The sequence below is a fragment of the Eleginops maclovinus genome, chromosome 4 (assembly GCF_036324505.1).
Source record: "Eleginops maclovinus isolate JMC-PN-2008 ecotype Puerto Natales chromosome 4, JC_Emac_rtc_rv5, whole genome shotgun sequence".
NCBI classification, from domain to species: Eukaryota; Metazoa; Chordata; class Actinopteri; order Perciformes; family Eleginopidae; genus Eleginops; species Eleginops maclovinus.
In genome coordinates, this window is record NC_086352.1 from 5,803,478 (window position 1) to 5,821,942 (window position 18,465).

At 43.7% G+C, this 18,465-nt stretch overlaps 2 protein-coding genes across 2 annotated transcripts; both read left to right on the forward strand.

Moving 5' to 3' along the window:
• The first annotated feature begins 1,447 nt into the window (after nucleotides 1-1,447).
• cplx3b (complexin 3b) lies at nucleotides 1,448-8,513 on the forward strand. Its single transcript, XM_063882292.1, has 3 exons — nucleotides 1,448-1,795; nucleotides 4,761-4,848; nucleotides 5,394-8,513. The coding sequence occupies exons 1-3, from the start codon at nucleotides 1,638-1,640 to the stop codon at nucleotides 5,616-5,618; spliced, it is 471 nt and encodes a 156-aa protein (XP_063738362.1). The 5' UTR covers nucleotides 1,448-1,637; the 3' UTR covers nucleotides 5,619-8,513.
• Nucleotides 8,514-11,636: 3,123 nt separating this feature from the next.
• si:ch1073-459b3.2 (growth arrest-specific protein 1) lies at nucleotides 11,637-15,132 on the forward strand. The gene has a single exon (XM_063882278.1). The coding sequence runs from the start codon at nucleotides 12,394-12,396 to the stop codon at nucleotides 13,141-13,143; it is 750 nt and encodes a 249-aa protein (XP_063738348.1). The 5' UTR covers nucleotides 11,637-12,393; the 3' UTR covers nucleotides 13,144-15,132.
• Nucleotides 15,133-18,465: the final 3,333 nt, after the last annotated feature.

The following is an 18,465-nucleotide window of genomic DNA, read 5'->3' on the forward strand; positions in this document are numbered from 1 at the left end:
AATAATATAAATATGAATTAACTAATAAATACACTTTAAATAATTCATTAAATGTACTAAAATATCCAGCAGCATTATATGTACTCATTTAAATTAGCTCCTCATTTAGCAGCTGTGATGAACACACATCAATAATCCTAATGCAGTGATTTAATGTTTTGAAATATTGAGCTTTACTCTTGACTCTTATTTGTTTGCCAATACTTATCTGCTTTTACTTAAATCATTCTAATTCAGGACTTCAATTTGGAGGAGCGTATTTGATCTGAGTACTTCTTCCCGCTCTGCATGTCAGGACATATTTTTAGCTTCCCAGCGTCACACAGAGTCATCCAGCAACGCCGGGCCTGTTCATAAATCGACTTCTCAGAGATGGAATTTGAACTATTCACCCGCCTATACTGTCACACACACACACACACACACACACACACACACACACACACACACACACACACACACACACACACACACACACACAGAAACATGAGAGGAAGCAGAGAGAAGACCCTACAGGAGTTTTAATGAGATGATATAGTGCAGGAGAGTCATGGTGATGCAACTGGAGTTATAGTTTCTCACATCAGGATGTAAGCTGTGGTTTATTAAGGTTAGGGGTAAGGGATATTCAGAAGGACATCATGTGCTCCTAGATATGGAAGAGGATGAAGGCCGCATCCGGAAAATGTATTTCAGAGTCAAAGTCAACATCTTTAAAGTCATTTCTGAATTTAAACTCAAATATTTTTGTAATGAAGAATAGATATTTGACGGTCGAAATGTATTTAAAAAATATTATTACAAAGTATATTTTTTAAAGCGATATTTCAATTTAAATCCTTTTTTAAAAAAATGTATATTTTGTTTATTTTTTAGATATTTGAGTTTGAAGTTAATTTCCTTAAAGTCAGAATTTATTCTAAATAGGAATCAAAAAATGTTTGAGTTAAACACAGAATTTATGTACAACATTTATTGTAAACGTTTACATTTAAAGTCAGAGCTGATTTTTTTAAATGTTCAAATTAAACAATTGAATTGTAAATTTAAAGTAAAGATTCCGAGTTTTAAATCAGACTTAAATCCTCTCAATGCTGAGATTAAAGACATATAAACTCCATAATCTCTGTTTAAATGAGCTTGTTTGACTCATTTCTGAGTGATTAAGTCAATAAACACAGCTCGTGCCGAGGGTCAGCAGCCATTGGACTAATTAGCAATTAGGGATCTGTTGACAGAGTGTGAGTGAAGCTCCAGCGCGCGGAGGGGTAGAGACTCCAGAAAAACAGCCAGGAGAGACCGAGGTTGGTCACGTGTTGTTTGTTCGAGTTATAATCAGACGGCGAATCACGGGAGCAGCCCACGATGTGGGGGGGGGGGGGAGGAGGAGTCACAGGATTGGTAGAGTTCAGCGCCAAACTTGTTGACTCATAGCTGAGCAGCTCCTCTCCATCCTTCACGGCGCGGAGCTGTCCAGGGCCAGTGGTGCTGAAACCTGGAGACGTTTTCCACCCCGGGTTTGATCGCGTTCCCGCCGAGAATCTGAGGGTTTCATTGACGGATACTCCATCATCCACCAGCTCTACCCGAGAGATTTTAACCCTCTTTTCCTGATCGAATAGAGGACTTTCGCAGCCATGGCTTTCATGGTGAAACACGTGGTGGGAGGACAGCTGAAGAACCTGACCGGCGGACTCGGGGAGGAGAAACCCGAAGCGGAGAAAACCGACGCGGCGGCGCAGGGGATGACTCAAGAGGAGTTTGAACAATATCAGCAACAGTTAGAGGAGGAAAAGTAAGATGAAGATTGTGGTTTTAAACGTTGTGATAGAATAACTGTGGCATATGTGGTTCTCGATGTAAATAGCAGCTCCCAGTGCGTCGTGCGCTCCTTTACGCATCAGTGCCATAACGCACAGCTGCTCCTCTCGCCCAGGGAGCTCTCCGTCTCTCTTAGCTATAAGGAAAATGTGCGTAACACCGTTTTTTAATGTTGGGATTCCTGGAATTATTATAATCTCTACAGGGAGTCTTACCTGGGGCGAAACGTGTTCCTATTTCTGTGCGTGCAGAGCGATGAATCACTGCATGACACATAAAGTAAATACTAAGATCTGTATTCCAATATTATCAGAGGGCAAGCAACCATCCAAAACTAATATGGTTTTTATTTTGTTCTATATAAGTCGACTTTTATTGTTCTTATACAACTCAAGATGACAAAAAAGTGGGAGAGTGAGATCAGCACGCCTTCTTTCATCAGTCATTTTGCAGTTCATTTCACACAGCTCTGAATCCAGCTGTGCACCAGTTCCTTCTTTTTTCATCTGACTTTTTATCCTGTAAATGCTCTGTGTGTGACCTGCAGAAGTGCCTTCTTTACATGCTAATGGTCCCTGATTTACATACTGAGTCACTCCGGGGGACATTATAAAGAAACAACAAGGTCATTTGGCAAACGAGAGTTCATCCAGCAGGCAGCAACTCACTATCGATTAGTGTGATGCTTCCCTCGGAGCAGGACTCCACATCACATGTCAGACGCTCACTGGTGTTGGAATAAGTTGACTCAGATAAATAATGTGCAGAAAAGGACACAGTTTTACAGAGAAATGTAATATATTCCATGCAGCTCTCTGCAAGGAGCAGCATGCATTATGAAGATGCTATTCCCCCAATTGTTTCCCTGACACATTTTCATGAACGCTTTAATCCTCACAGCGCCGCGTGCAGGCATTTTAAGCACGAGTGGGAGGTGAAGTCCTAACTCTGGCAGTATTAACGCTCCGCTCAGCCCACCGAGCTCTACAGGAGGCAAGCTTTAACGCTCTGCTGTCATTATGTGACCTTCAGTGGAAGTGAGTTATTAGTCAGAGGTGCTGAACATGAGTGTACATCACGGAGAAGCACACGCCGCTCAGATTAAAGCAGAGTTAGGATGGGGAGGAGGAGGCTGGCGTGACACATGTAGACTTTTCATCACCCTCAGCATCCTCACACAGACAACCCGGGTCATCTGATGCCCTTGAGGGGGGGGGGGGGGGGGGGGACTCGACTCACTGGCTGCAAGTGAGCCCTGCGTGGGCCCTATGTGCCGTTTGGAGCCCTCACGTTAATCAAAAGTGAACTCAGGCTCCCACAGACGTTGCATCTCTGGAAACAACGACCTTCCTCTGACACATTGGGTACAAACACTTTGCAAACCATGCCTGTGGTCCTCCAACATCGCCCCCCACCCCCATCTGCTGCTGCTGATTTGAAGCTTCTGGGTGTACAATGCAACCTCTGCCACTGTGGCTCTGAGGATGTCCTGTAATGTATCATGAACACCTCCCGTATGCTGAGGCTGGCATACTATCTGCTCTTTTGTCTCGTGGCGTTATGATCCCGGTTTGTGAAGCTTTACGTCGTGTTGTGGACTCATGACGATGGAGCCATTTCAGTAAATTTAGCAATTTACGAGGGGGGAATTATGAGCTACACTGAAGCCATACATATTCCAGAGACAGTTGAATGGAGACAGCATTGCCAGCAGCATGGAATCTGCCCCCTGCTGGAGGCAACACTTGTTTACATGACAGAGTTTCCACAAACAGAACAGCCCAAAAAATCCCCATCGGACATTCCCTGACATTTTGTTTCCCAAAGACAGATGTGTGTAGTTTAACAAATGCCTCACTGTTTTCCTTACATGCATGCAGAGTCAGATTTAAGGGTTTTGAGTGTTATCTTTCATTTCTTACATGCTTTTCCTTAAACTGCACATGTTGCAAAGACAGTTACAAAGCTCTTATGAGGGTTTGCAGCCTTAAAAGATGAAAATCTGAATCAGAATTGGGGTTATCTCTAAGTAAGCCTTGATGTGAATTGCTGCTTATATAAAACAGTACAAAAGACGATATATTATAAAATCCACTAAAGGAAAAGGACAAAAAAGTATGATAGTTTAAAAAATCACTAAATATCATGAAAAGATATTTGCATTAAATCTGAATTTCAATTGGAAAAGCTGTGCCGTTTTGAAAGTGGTATTTTCGTGCAGAAATGGTCCAAGCAGTGTGCAAACGCTCAGAGTACTGAGTGTGATGAAGGTCAGGTCATAAAGGCCTTGTCCCTGCAGCAGTTGCACTGTATTTTATGTATTTGTGATATGTGTTTTGGATGCAGCACGAGTGAACGCCCAAACCAAATGACCTACAAAGATGCATTTCCAAAGTTTAAATGCGAAAGGTGGTCAGACTTTAAGGCTGCTCAACCAAAGCGAGGTTACTCCAGGATAGAAGACAGACACAGCAGAGCACACACATTGAAATTGGTCCTCTGCATTTAACCCATCCTAGTACTAGGAGCAGTGGGCAGCTATTGTGCAGCGCCCGGGGAGCAATGGGGAGGGGGGATTGGAGGTGTCTGGTGCCTTGCTCAAGGGCACCACATCAGGGCCTAGGAGGTGAACTGGGACCTCTCCGAGTAGCAGTCCACTTTCCATATTTCACGTCTGTTTGGGGACTTGAACCGGCGACCCTACGATTCCCAGTCCAAACCCCTACTGACTGAGCCACTGCTGGACAAGGTATCGGATGTTTGCAGTAATACTTTGTGGGTTACCTCGAGTAGTCCACATCTCCCCCTTGTTCAGCTTGATGTGGTTGCAATACTTGAGGGATATTGGTGAAAGCGTGCACAGTTCATTAAAAGTTGATCTTGATTAGTGTGTTGAGAGAAGGCCTGCCATTAAACACGTTGTTCGTCCTTTCCTGCAGACAAGAACGAGAAGCCGGTTTCGCCCAGAAGAAAGCGGAGCGGGCCACAGTCAGAAGTCATTTCCGGGATAAGTACAGACTACCAAAGGTAAAGGGGTCCAGCTCTGGTTTTTTAAAGACAAAGGTTCAATAATTCATACTTTGGATTAATAAAAATACCATCAAGATCACTGCATCTGTAAAACCAGTGGCAGAAAGTAATACAACTTAAGTACTGTGATGAAGTACAACTTTAAGGGTATTTGATTTATTCCATTCTCTGATACTTTATAATTCTACTATGTTTTAATACATAAATGTGTAATATGTTCAAGCTTCAACATTAAAGCCATGAGCTCATTAACAAATCAATTATTATAATAAAATATAGAATATGAATTAGAAAAACTTTATCCTGTGGGAAATTAATAATAAAAGTATGAAAGAATATAATAATATGATATTATAGAAGAAATATAAAAATGTGTACAAATATATTCTGAAAAGGGTCAGAGGGAATACTCTAACGCTAAATGCTTGAAGTACTCTGCATTTAATTGTGTAAACCCACACATCCTTGCAGCCTAGTTCAACACTTTAATATTTAAATACAGTTTAAACTAAACGTGTTTTCCTGTTGGTTTTGTCCCTCAGAACGAGACGGACGAGACCCAGATCCAGCAGGCGGGGGACGACGTGGTTTTGCCCACCGAACTCGCCAAGATGATCGCAGAGGACAACCAGGAGGAGGCGAGCAAGCAGTCTGTGTTTGGCCAGCTGTCCAACATCCAGAACGTGGACATGGACCAGCTGAAGGACAAAGCTCAGGCCACGCTGGAAGACCTGAAAAAGCAGACGGAGAACTGCAGCCTCATGTGAGATCTGGCCCCGAGGATTAGAGTTTTACTTGTTCAAATACTTCTCAGAGGCAGGGCTGCTGTGCAGGGTGGACATGTTCGTATTGCTTTAGTGGAGTCGGGCCACATCATAACCACACAGTCCCTGCAGAAAAGATCACAGAACTCGATGTAAAAAGGAGCTAGTCTTAAAATGAACAATGCAAACCAGGGGTGCTATTTCAGTTAGCTTTCACCCTCTTTTTATTTAAACCAGCTCTCTGAAAGGTTGTTTTCTAGCTGTGAACAGTTTGTAACAAGCCCTGCGGAGAAGCAGGTAAAACATGAGGAAATTTGGGGCTAGTCTGACTGACAGGACTTACCATAGCATCATCGAGCTAGGCTAGTTTAGTTAGCTTTCCTGTCGCAAATGTTGTCCTTAATGTATTACAGTTTAAAAGTTATTTGATCTAGATTTGCAAGGTTAGACTCCTGCAGATAAAGGAAAGAAATGATGATGACATATGGAGCTTGTCCTACTAACTGGAAATAAATGAATGATTGCTAAGCGTCATTGAGATGAGCTACTTTAGCTAGCTTTCCTGTCGACCTTAAGCTAAGTTAGTAATGTCACCCTCAGTGTTAGCTAAAGCTGCACTCTGAAAGGTGTTTTCCAGCTCTGCAAAGTTAGAAACAAGCCCTGCAGAAAAGCAAGTAAAACATGTAGACATTTGGAGCTTGTCTAACTTACAGGTAACAAACGTATTCTTACCATAGCGTCATTGAGCTAGGCTAGTTTAGTTAGCTTTCCTGTTGACCTTCAGATATCATCCTTATTTTAGTGGCAGTTTAAAGGCTAGTTGTTCTAGCTTTGCAAGGTCAGACACAGGTCCTGCAAATAAGGAAAGAGAAGAGGATGAAATATGGAGTTTGTCCTACTTACAGGAAAGGAGACTCTTACCATAGCGTCTTCGAGATAGGCTAGCTATGTTAGTTTTAGCCTCAGATAAGTTAGCAATGTCATCCTCAATTTCATCCAAACCCCGCACTCTGAAGGCTGGTTTATCTAACGACCTGCAGAAAATCAAAACTAGAGAACATATTGAATTCTTACCATGGCGTCTTTGAGCTAGGCTACTTTAGTTAGCTTTCCTGTTGAGCTTCAGCTAAATTAGTATTAAAGAGGGACATGTAAACTTGCTATGTCACCGTTATTTTAAGCTTTGCGAAGTTGATGAAATCCGGGACTCGATTACTAACAGGAAGGAGTCGTGGAGGTAATCTAGGTTAGCTAGCTTTGAATGTCATCCTCTTTTTTGATTGAAAGACTTATTATCCGGCTCTTCAACCAGTGAGATTATTTCCACCTTGAGAGCAGCTCCACCTCTGAGAAATATCCATCTACATATTAAATCCTTTACTCCCCCGACTCCCCCAACATCCCTCACTCCCTGTGCCTCACGTGACCAGTTATAACAGGAATCTGCAGCAGAGGTTTCAGGTGTGTGTGTGTGTGTGTGTGTGTGTGTGTGTGTGTGTGTGTGTGTGTGTGTGTGTGTGTGTGTGTGTTATCATAGCTCCCAAACACACAGCAGATGATTTCACTAATGACCACATGGTATTAAAGCTGATGATAGGAGGCCATATGTGTGTTTTGGGAAATATCCTTATTTATTGAAGGTAAATAACGAGCCATTAGTGGGGTAGTTTATATTCCATGTGCAGAAGCAAAACATCGTAGAAATGTGCAATATTCATTAAAAGCAACAAATGAGGCTGATTTTTTTTGCCATAAGTAGCTTATTAATGTTGGCCCCCCGGTGCCCTGATTAAAGCTCCCAGAGAGCTGCATTAATCTGAGTTTAAAGTCTTTTCCTAGATATATCTGACATATCATTTGAAAGGCTTTCTTTTAAATAGCTTTTAAGTACTTCAGCGTGCCTTGGACGTCCGTACAAGGTTGTCTCCTTTAAAGCTCCAACATCTGTAAGCTACTTATTAACGCAGACGGGCCTTCGTGTTTGTTTCTTACTTTCAGTTTCTTCAAGAGCAACACTTGTGTGTGAGAGATCCCAGTGTTTGAGGTGTAGGATTTTAGAGTTCAATAACTGCCAAATTTAACCTAGCTTCGACTATAGAGGAAGTTAATCTGTCTTTGTGCTGCGTCCAGAGGTTGAAAAACAAAGAGCCGCTCAGATGAGGGAAGTGTAAATGCTTTAGAAGTCGTACGCCAAAGCTGAAAGGAAATGGCCGAAATATGTCAAACTGTGTTAATGTGGTGTGAGTATAAATCAACATATGAATATTCATGTTGTGTAACTGTATCTGCTGTTTGCCTATACCGTCAACAGCGGGCCGCTCTGTTTTCATCAAGTGTCGTCACATGACCTTTGACCTGTCCTCCATCTCATTGACCCCCTGGTGGTGCCGTTTTGTGCCGGTGGATTCGTGTCGTTTAGCCGATGTGAAACGTCAAGTGGTGTGTCTGTAAAAAAAACTTAAAAAAAGAAGACCTCGCCCTGCGGCTGAGAGCGAGTCAAACACAGTATTCTGTCCGTGTGGTTTTATCGCCAAATTTGAGCAAAAGGCGCGGATAAATTGAGAGGTCTATGTTGCGTTACATCCATTCTGGTGGCCTGACAGGTGCAAACACGTTACAACGACCCAAAACATTTCCATTTGGAGAAACACTAATGAGCATTTAGAAAACATTCGCCAGCTGTCTCTGTCTCTGTCTCTGTTGTTGGAACTCCCCTGAAATGTTTTCTGGTCTTATTTTAACAGTGTGATCACATGACTCCTTCTGACGTCACTGCAGATATTTTACCCCCTGGTTTTGGGTCAAGTTGATGACTGGACCCAAAAAATAGTTGTAGACATAAAACTAACATTTGGCGACAAAAAAAAAAAAAGTTGACAAAAAAATAGCTTTATAACCCTGAGCGTCCCCCAGCACTCCGGTCCCAGCTGTGTGCGTCTCTCTTTAGTGTCCCCTGGTCTCCAGCTGTGTGCGTCTCTCTTTAGTGTCCCCTGGTCTCCAGCTGTGTGCGTCTCTCTTTAGTGTCCCCTGGTCTCCAGCTGTGTGCGTCTGTCTTTAGTGTCCCCTGGTCTCCGTTGTGTTGGAGCTTCTTGCAGCGTTTGGTTTCTGCAGCTTTTAGTAAACGCTGCTCATGTTTCCTCAAGCTGCTGAATGTTCTCTAGATGCTGCATGTGTTGAAGAGCTGCTGCAGATGTTTCTGCAGGAGTTCTGATTTGAGTTTCTATATCTGCATCCTCTCTGAAGCTGCAGCACGTTTGCACCTGTGGGCCATCATATAACGGTGACATCTGCTTTGACCTCATATCTGTCTCCGCTCATCTTGAGGATGAGTTGCCTCGCCGTAGTCGCCACACGACTGCAGAATGAACACACTAAGTGGCTGTCGTCATGTGATAGATATATTCCTAACATTTAAATAATATAATGCAGAGGAAGAAGTTGCAATAAGTCCTTTTATAATATAGAGCTACTGCCATGTCGGATCACGAGACAATATTAATAACAGGTGGAACAGAAGCCATAAAGAAAATACTTTGTATGAGTGTGTGAAATAATAACTCAGTAATAATAAAATACAAGTGTGTTTTTTATGTTGTCATCCTGTGGAACTGATTTTCAGGAAATGGCTGCCATGACACGTTGTTTCTTCTTGTTCTTTGTTCGACAGTATCTCTATCATGCAGCGATCTCTTTGAGTTTTAAATGCAATAAATTGATTTCTAGGATAATTAATCTCCTCTCTGTTGTGTGTGGTTCATTTTGCACGTGCTGAGACGTTATATTCTCAGCCCCCAGAACACCAGGTGGAGACAAAAATACACTCACAACTGCACACCGGTTCATTTGACTATATTTAGTTATTTTGTCCACCTGGTGTACACACAGTGGTGTAAAGTAACTAAGTACATTTACTCAAGTACTTCACTTAAATACAATTTAGAGGTTCTTGATCTATACTTGAGTATTTCTATTTTATACTACTTTCTACTTCTACTCCTCTACAACTCAGAGGTAAATGGTATACTTTTACTCCACTACATTTATTGAATCCCTTTAGTTGCTAGGCAGATTAGGATTACTGATGGTAAATATAATCCCTTAAATCAGACTGTAGTTCACCTGCAGTAAATCCAGCAGCTACCCTGCAGTATACAAAGCCATTCAAACTAGCTGCACCTTTACCAGCTCTGAGAACACTTTAATGATCAATCATTATAAAACATATCAGAGATATTATTCTGAAATGGACCAATCAGACAATGACTACTTTTACTGTCGCTACTTTAAGTACATTTAGAGGAGAGTACTTTCTACTTTCACTGGAGGAACATTTAGAATACTTTCACTGTGACAGAGTATTCCTACACTCTGGTACTTCTACTTTACTCAAGTACAAGACCTGAGTACTTCTACTTTACTCAAGTACAAGATCTGAGTACTTCTACTTTACTCAAGTACAAGACCTGAGTACTTCTACTTTACTCAAGTACAAGACCTGAGTACTTCTACTTTACTCAAGTACAAGACCTGAGTACTTCTACTTTACTCAAGTACAAGACCTGAGTACTTCTACTTTACTCAAGTACAAGACCTGAGTACTTCTGCTTTGAACATGAATCTTTCGAGTTTGTATTTAATTGCACTTTTATTTCATTTCCTCTTTAATTTATTACACTGTTGAAGTATTTTCTTTCTGTAAAGCAGTTTTTGGCTTTGCTGCATTGATGGAAGAGCCTATAGGACTTAAGACTATCACAGACATCAGTAGATATTTTACCCACTACAATAAGGTCTTTGAATTCTGTCTGTATACATTTAGTTGATCTAATGCATGTTTTAGATACAGAACTGCAGTTTTTGCAAAGTATATGCGGTCAGATCTGAGGTCGGGGATCCATCTGGTTTTATGGAGCATGTGCAACATCTCTGTGCCAAAATAAATCAAGTTATTTACCATCTGAATGGCAGAAGAGCCCGGGCTGTTGGTACTTCTCGAGTGTGGAGTGAAAGGGGATAGCTGTAAAATATATGGATGCAGAAACGCTCCCTGGTGATAGGCTGCAGGGCATGCACAACCTCCAGCCTGCAGACACTGGGACCCTGCATGGCCAAGCTGACACAATTGGGGTGAAACGGTTCAGAAAATACCATTCTCTCCCATTCTCCTCTGTCAATCGGGGCTTAAAAACCCTGCAGAATGAGAGGCAGGGGTGGGGGAGTTGTGGGGGGGAATAGGGGGACAATTAGTGAGAGAAAACTGAAGGCAGAGGCAGTCATCACAGAGGTCTCCCCTGCTCTGTTCGCGGCTAAAAGGGAACAGATTTGTTTTTCCGCGCTGAAACTCGGAGCAGTGGATTGCAGATGTGAGCTTCTTGCAAAGGAATGCAAGCCCACCCTCTCTTCTTCTGCCCCCCTCCCCCATTTTTACTTGTGTTTTGCTACAAGTACTGTACTCAAGTACAATTTGGAGGTACTTGTACTTGAATATTCTCAGTTTTTGCAACTTCATACTTCTACTCCACTACATTTAATTGACAACTTGCTAATACAACATCTAAATCCATTATTAAATAAACGTTGTCATACATTTATAGGCTAAGATATCCAGCAGTAGTACTTACAGTTATTTAAATTAGCTCTACGTGTGCCAGATGTGATAAGAACACATGAATAATCCGAATAGTAATTCTGAAATGGGCCATTACGCATAAGAAGTGCTTTTACTTTTGGTGCTTTAAGTGTGTTCTGATGCTAATACTTTTAAACTTTTACTTAGGTAACACTTCTTCCACCTCTGGCTACAGGGGACCACACAGATCCTGGGTTTCAAGGACTATCATAAACTTGTACCCAGCCTATCTGGTCCTGGAGAGAGGATTTGCCTGGAAATGGGTCCCACGGCTGACTCCTCAATGACGACCAATGGGTGGACAGGGTTGTAAATGAGGGAGAGAGAGAGAGAGAGAGAGAGAGAGAGGGGGGAAGGAAAAGTTTTCTTTCTTTTTTTCGACAGGAGGAGGGGTGTTGTGGGGAAATGCTCAGCGGACCGTGAAGCGTAGAAGAGGGACAAAGACGCACATATAGCGGGACCAAATGCGACAGACAGACAGCTCTTACAACTAGAGAAACACAACAACACCGCGATACAAGGATGGATTCTATGAGTTGTAGAGCTGCGGAGAGACTTCGAGAGGAAACATGGCAGCACAGATGAGTTTACGAGTTGAGTGTTTGGATAATAACCGCGGTGAGAGTGCGCTTTAACTTTGGATAACTGTGGCACGTTTCATACCCACCTCCAAATCTGCACCATGGAGCAGGAACGGGCTGCAGTCTGGATTGTTATTCCCACTTTTGAGCGGACATGCTTCCCAGAATAACTGTTGCTGTGTTCTGCAGCCACGCGTGGAGATCCTGGAGGAGGACTGGAAACACATGCACAAGCTGGGATAATTTATTCTAAAAGTGCATTTTTCTTGGACTTTGTTTTGGATTACTTGTGCAGTGACATTCAGGGACTGTCCTGCTGCTGGAGAAAGCACTACTACAGGTTTAATATCTACCTGCTGTGAGCTGCTTGGTAGTATATTGGAAGTAAGGGCCATACACACCAAGAATCCCTTTAAAACAGAAACTCTGATCATCTTTTCCTAATGATTCATATTCTGACCTCCCTCCAAGCATGATTGGTGTTTTCCGTGGACTGTTTGTGGATTACTTGTGAAGTGACATTCAGTGACCGCCCTGCACGTCACCGAGCCAGAACTTCCACCCAAGCATGAGATGTTGGTGCAGCGCCCTGGCACTTCTCCCATGGGTGCTGGTGGCCTTAGACGCCCAGCTGATCTGCTGGCAGGCGCTGCTGCGGTGCCACGAAGAGCCCGAGTGCGACCTGGCCTACAGTCAGTCCTTGGCAGCGTGTGAGGGGAACATCAGGGGGACGAGGAGGCAGTGTCCCAGCCACTGCATCAACGCTCTGATCCGCCTCAACCACACACGCAGCGGGCCGGACCTGGAGACTTGCAACTGCGCTCAGGACCAGGAGTGCGTCAACGCCAAGCGCACCATAGAGCCATGTCTACCCAAGAGGCACCCCAGCGACGCGGGGGGGATCGGTTGCATGGAGGCCCGGCAGCGCTGCGAGGAGGACAGCAGATGCCACACCTCCCTCACGGCCTACCTGTCGTACTGCGGCCAGCTGTTCAACGGCAGGAAGTGCTCCTCCAAGTGCAAAGCCACCATCCAGCAGATGTTGTTCATCCCGAACGGAGTGCTGCTGAACCGCTGTGTCTGCGACGGGGTGGAGAGGCCTTTCTGTGAAGTGGTGAAGGAGAACATGAGCAAACTCTGCCCCATAGGAGACCACATTGTTGCCTCAGACCAGCCAGATGTGGACGACTTCTACGAGGACGAAGACTACGACCCGAGAGTCGACAGGGAGGAGGTGGTGTATCACAACTCTGCTTCACTCCGGGTTTACAGCCACATGGTGCTGCTGGTTCTTCCTCTGGCACGGATATTGTACTGAGACAATGTGGATTTAAAAAAGGACAACATGATCTCTGTTTGAGGGAGCCATAGAGAGTCCAGCTTGACAGTGACATGGCACTAGCTCGCAGGACTCAAACAGTGGATAAAGGAAGGTATTTTCTCACCCCGAAGCCTTCCTGCAATCCCATTTTAGTTGCAGGACGACAGCGAGGACATGCAAACTCTGAGACCTCATTGTTGTTTCAGACCAGCCTGATGAGGATGAAGACTCTAAAGTTGAGGAGGTGTCGGATCATCACTCAGGGTTCCCAGCCTCATGGTGCTCCTGGTTCTTCTTCTGGCATGGATATTGTACTGAGACGATGACTATGTGGATTTAAAATAGGGAGTCCAGCCACAGGGACATGGCACTCTCTTGCAGGACTCAAACGGTGCATAAAGGATCTATTTTTTCACCCAATGGCCTTATTGTTTTCCCTCTTAGTTGCAGGGCGATGCTTTCCAGAAACCAAACAATCTGCAGAGTAATTCTGATGCTGTTTGAGCACTCACGAAAGCTGCTTTTTTTTTTCCTGCTCTGCTGATGAGGTAAATGACGAGAGGAAGAGGAAGTGACCCGCAGCAGCAGACTGTGTTGCAGGGTAGTGCCAAGTTGAGTGCCTTTTTAAGCGGCTCCTGTTTGTTTGGTTTCAATGGTGGCTTTATTAAGACCTAGGACAAACATGGGATCCATCCAGTCTCTGTTTGCTCTGCTCTCCACTTCAGGGGCCTCTGCATTGTTGCAGCGACCACACTTCAAATATTTGTGAGGACGAGGCGAGGGTTTGGGATCAAGTAGTGAAATTTGCCAGAGCGCCTCTCCAGCAGCCCCCCCCCCATAGTGAGATTGTTTTATTGAACTTTTCCTGAGACCCCCTCTCTTCCTCCTCTCTACGTCCTGCCCACTTTCACGCCTTTAAAGGACCCCGTGTGTCTTTATTACTGCTTTCACACTGCAGCAACACGCCAGGAAAGGGCTGGGTCTCGGGCCTGCAGGTCAACACGTCACACCTGGAGTTTGTCCGGCCCCTGGTGCACGGCTGAAGAGGATTGTGAAGGTCGTTGCAATGAGTTTTCTCAAACTAAGTAAAATAATGTGCTTTTTATGGATAAGAGTTGCAAAGACAAGTGGATTGACAGAAACATAATCGCTCACATGGTTTTGTCCGTTAAAAAATGATAGAAAGTGCAGCTTAAGCTTCTCAAATATGGAGAATTTCTCCTTTTTTCACATTAGAGTCCATGTATTTGGGTTTTGTGCTGACAAAACAAGACATTTAAAGACTTTTGAGCAACTAGAATGGACTTTTTCTCTATATCCTCACATTTTATAGACCAAACAACATCTCTAAATGATCAACTGATTCATCAATAATGAAAATAATTTACATCTGGAGCGATGTTATGGATATTTAGGGTTACCAGAGCAAACACAATGTCATGCTCTGCAGAATAATGAGCATTGCACGTTGACTGAGCAGAAGTCAGAGATGGATTGAATGTATGTGAATGATTTTGTGCCACACAGTGTTCGTTAAAGGAGCCTGAGAGATTCTAAACAAGAGGCTTAATTTAGAGCAACTGTAACATGAAGGATAATTGCTTAATGAAGAAATACAGACAAAACTCAGACCCAGAAACAGCAGTTTTTCACTTCTTTCGTCCACTGTTGAGCTGTGCAGCGAAAAGGGAAAGTAAAATCAGAGTTTTGGTTAGTTTGGATCACCTGTAATGAAGCTGTCTTTGCCACTTGAAATTGTGTGTAAACTAATCTGAGTGTTTTTCTGATGAAGGAATGTTTCTAAATGTTAAATTATGAAGCTAGAATATGAAGAATGTGTATATATTTTACAACTATATGCAGTAAAGTAAACCCACGGTCACTTATTACACACATTCAACACAGTATCAACACAAAGGTAGTTCAGATTTTAGAGATTTCAGTTGTTCATCAGAGTGATGTCTTCCATGTGTGAGAGTTTTATAATAAAATGTTTATGAGTTAAAGCTGTGTAATGATGTTATTTGTCCAGAAAAAGATCAAGGAAGTTATTTTAAAGATGCTTTATCTTTTCCTCTGAGTGCTCTTCTACTAATTAACTCACAAAACATTCAAACAGTGCCTTTTAAAGACTGTTAGACAGTGTTTAAAAGCCCAAAAGGCAGAGTTTACTGTCTGAAAATGTCCCTCTCAAGGCAGCAGAGTGAGTCCAAAGTAAGCAGTGCATGCAGCTATGCTCACTGTCTAATATTTAAGGGATTAGGTCAGTGTAATTGAAACCTGGAGAGGAATTTTAAGAGTCTAGTCGTTGTACAAACTGAGCGTAAACACTGGATTCGACCGTCGATTCAGCCTGGAGTTTTTAGAGGAAGATAGAGAGACAGGGACTGAGACACGTGAGCTCATCAAAGGACTTCTCAGTCCTTAACTCAAGAAGGACGCAGCCGTTCAGGGCTTCTTCAACACTGACTCTGGTGTTTACAAGTTGTAGAAGGCCAGGTGTGAGGCATGCACCTGCTCGGCAAATGTGAGTCACGTCGAAAAGGAACAAAAGCGCGGCGGCAGGAGTAAAAAAAGGAACCAAACCGAGAGGAAAAGTGAGAAGTGTTTTCCAGGAACACATTTTGATCGCTTTCAAACTTTTTTTGGGGTAAACTCTTCTGTTCCTTCCTGAAGAAAACACTAAATCATACAACAGGTGACAGCGATGAGGCTAACCACATTTTAAAGTGTTCCGTTTCGTATGTTCTATAGGTTTTAGTGCATGTAAACGGTCTGCAAAGGCTAGAATCCTACTGAAGGGAGTTTCTCTCCATCACCCTGCCTGAAACGCCTCCATTGGACTCCTACTTCCGGGACGTAGTGACATCACCGCACTCCTATTTGCTAGCGCTCCAACAGATTGTGCGTGATAGGCTAAGAGGCGGGACATCTCTAAGCGGTTGACCAATCACAACAGAGCCGACCAAATATTAAGAAAGAAATCAAATAAAGAGCTTTTTGAACATTTGAGCATGGAGACTTGTCCCAGTAGGGACTCTCAATACTGATTTGAACCTGAAGATCAGCAGGATAGGGCCTGTTTAATAAAACAGACATGTTTCTATGTACTGCGGGTGGCATATTTCCACATCTGCACAGCTTCTCCTGATTTCTTCGTGAACCACAGGAATCCTCGAGCTCTTCCAACCGTCTATGTGTCATAAAATCAGAGAGTGAAAGTCTGCAGTATAGCAGGACTCCTTCTAGTTCAGTTAGATTGTTTTTAGTCCAATCTGTCTTAACCATTGCCATGCCTCTTAAAGTCCTCCAACATCCCCCCCAACCCAAACTCAGAATCTGGGAGCAAAATCAAAACAAACATGAGCCGAACAGCCTTGGGGAGTCGAGAGTGTGCAGGGAACAGGGGGTGTTGGGGGGAGTAGGATACAGAGGCAGCACTGTGCTGGGGCCCATTTTCTAAATTATCTTTATTCAACTTTTCTCTGAAACAAACCCCCACCCCCGCCCCTCGCTTTCTCTCCCCCGCTCCAGAGTGGGAGTGACCCGGGGATTTAGGAGCCTCTTGTCTCTCGTAGGTACAATGTTCCATTCATGATAGCCATCGAGCGGCAGGGAACGGCTGAGCTGCTCTCTGCTTTCAGAGTCTGCTGGAGTCAAGGGCACCCAGTTCCTCCAGGTCTAGAGACCCCTCTTTATGGGGGGCCAATAGTTAGGTGCAGGAGCGAGTCCTCAAACACGGAAACTAGTCCTTTTAGCAATTCAGGTTCACTTCTCTCCAAGGCTTTTGTATGTTTTTTTTGGTTGTTGCTAAACATCATCACGCCAAAATAGCCTCCTTAGCTTAGCGGTGGAGACGTGAAGTCATGTGACCGTGCTGTAGTTCCTTTATAGCCCAACATTAGCCTCCTTTAGCTTAGCGGTGGAGACGGGAAGTCATGTGACCGTGCTGTAGTTCCTTTATAGCCCAACATTAGCCTCCTTTAGCTTAGCGGTGGAGACGGGAAGTCATGTGACCGTGCTGTAGTTCCTTTATAGCCCAACATTAGCCTCCTTTAGCTTAGCGATGGAGACGTGAAGTCATGTGACCGTGCTGTAGTTCCTTTATAGCCCAACATTAGCCTCCTTTAGCTTAGCGGTGGAGACGTGAAGTCATGTGACCGTGCTGTAGTTCCTGTATAGCCCAACATTAGCCGCCTTTAGCTTAGCGGTGGAGACGTGAAGTCATGTGACCGTGCTGTAGTCCCTTTATTCCTTTATTTACTAGCGTAAGGGAAAATTTGTTTGTAATTCTCTGGATTTACAGAACAGAAAAACCTTGACCCCTTGTTGGCCCCAAGCTAACATTAGCTAGCCCTATAAGATCAGCTGGTTTGAAAATAATGTGTTACTGCTACCATAGTGATTATAAGTAAGGTAAAAGATTTCTCAAAGTGGGCCGTGTAATATTCATAGCACAACTTTTTACCCATTGTACTCAAACCCTCCATAAAGAGTAGCCTAAGTGGCCCCTGACATGCTAGAATAAAACCCTCCATATTGTAAAACCATAACATAACTAATGTTGAGGATGATTTACTTTTACTCCTGCCATTTACAAAGAGGCAAAAGCTGCCAGGGGTTAGTATTTTGTAGTTGCATGACATACATATGCAAGAGTAGAGTTACTAGAATTAATGTTAAGCTCGCAAATCTTCTATATTTCAATCCATGCCACATTAATCAGGGCTAGGAAATAGTGTAGCAGCACTAGCAGGAAGAACAAGCCCACAAAGATGCTGTCGGAGCGGAAAGATATATCTACAGGAATAAGGCTGTTGCTCCGTTCATTTGCCCGTCTAGTCGGAGAGACTGGGGGGGAAATGACACACATTTAAGGTATTCTGAAAACCTAATAAGATTCAGGGCTGTTGAGAAAACATTTGGGGCCCAAGAAAGCCCCCAGAGAGGGAGCCGGGAAGGGGAAAGGCCAATAAGTAATGTTGTTGGAGCTGCACCAAGATGGAGGCCAATTACAGCCACAATGCCGTAGGTTGTGGTGGGGAAGAGGAGACTCTGGGGTGGGGGGCTTTGAGGGTTGATGGGTTAAAGTTTCCATTGCAGATTCTCCCCTCTCTGGGTTGCATTAACTGTGAGGATATTCTACTTGATTTTTGGGGCGATATAAACTGGCAGAACTCCCAGAAAAAGAACAACAAAGCAAGCACAAGGGTCACAAATGTGTCCTGGCAGCGATGCGTCCTGATTAAAGCAACGGTTAGCCAATGACAGCGGAGTCACTGTGGTTCTCTCCGTCCTGTAGCCCCCGGAACATGATGC

Excerpts from the sequence above, each read along its gene's own strand:
- cplx3b (XM_063882292.1), top strand. The coding sequence starts at position 1,638 with ATGGCTTTCATGGTGAAACACGTGGTGGGAGGACAGCTGAAGAACCTG. Across the intron at positions 1,796-4,760 it reads CAACAGTTAGAGGAGGAAAA|ACAAGAACGAGAAGCCGGTT; the intron begins GTAAGATGAAGA and ends CCTTTCCTGCAG. Across the intron at positions 4,849-5,393 it reads ATAAGTACAGACTACCAAAG|AACGAGACGGACGAGACCCA; the intron begins GTAAAGGGGTCC and ends TTTGTCCCTCAG.
- si:ch1073-459b3.2 (XM_063882278.1), top strand. The coding sequence starts at position 12,394 with ATGAGATGTTGGTGCAGCGCCCTGGCACTTCTCCCATGGGTGCTGGTG.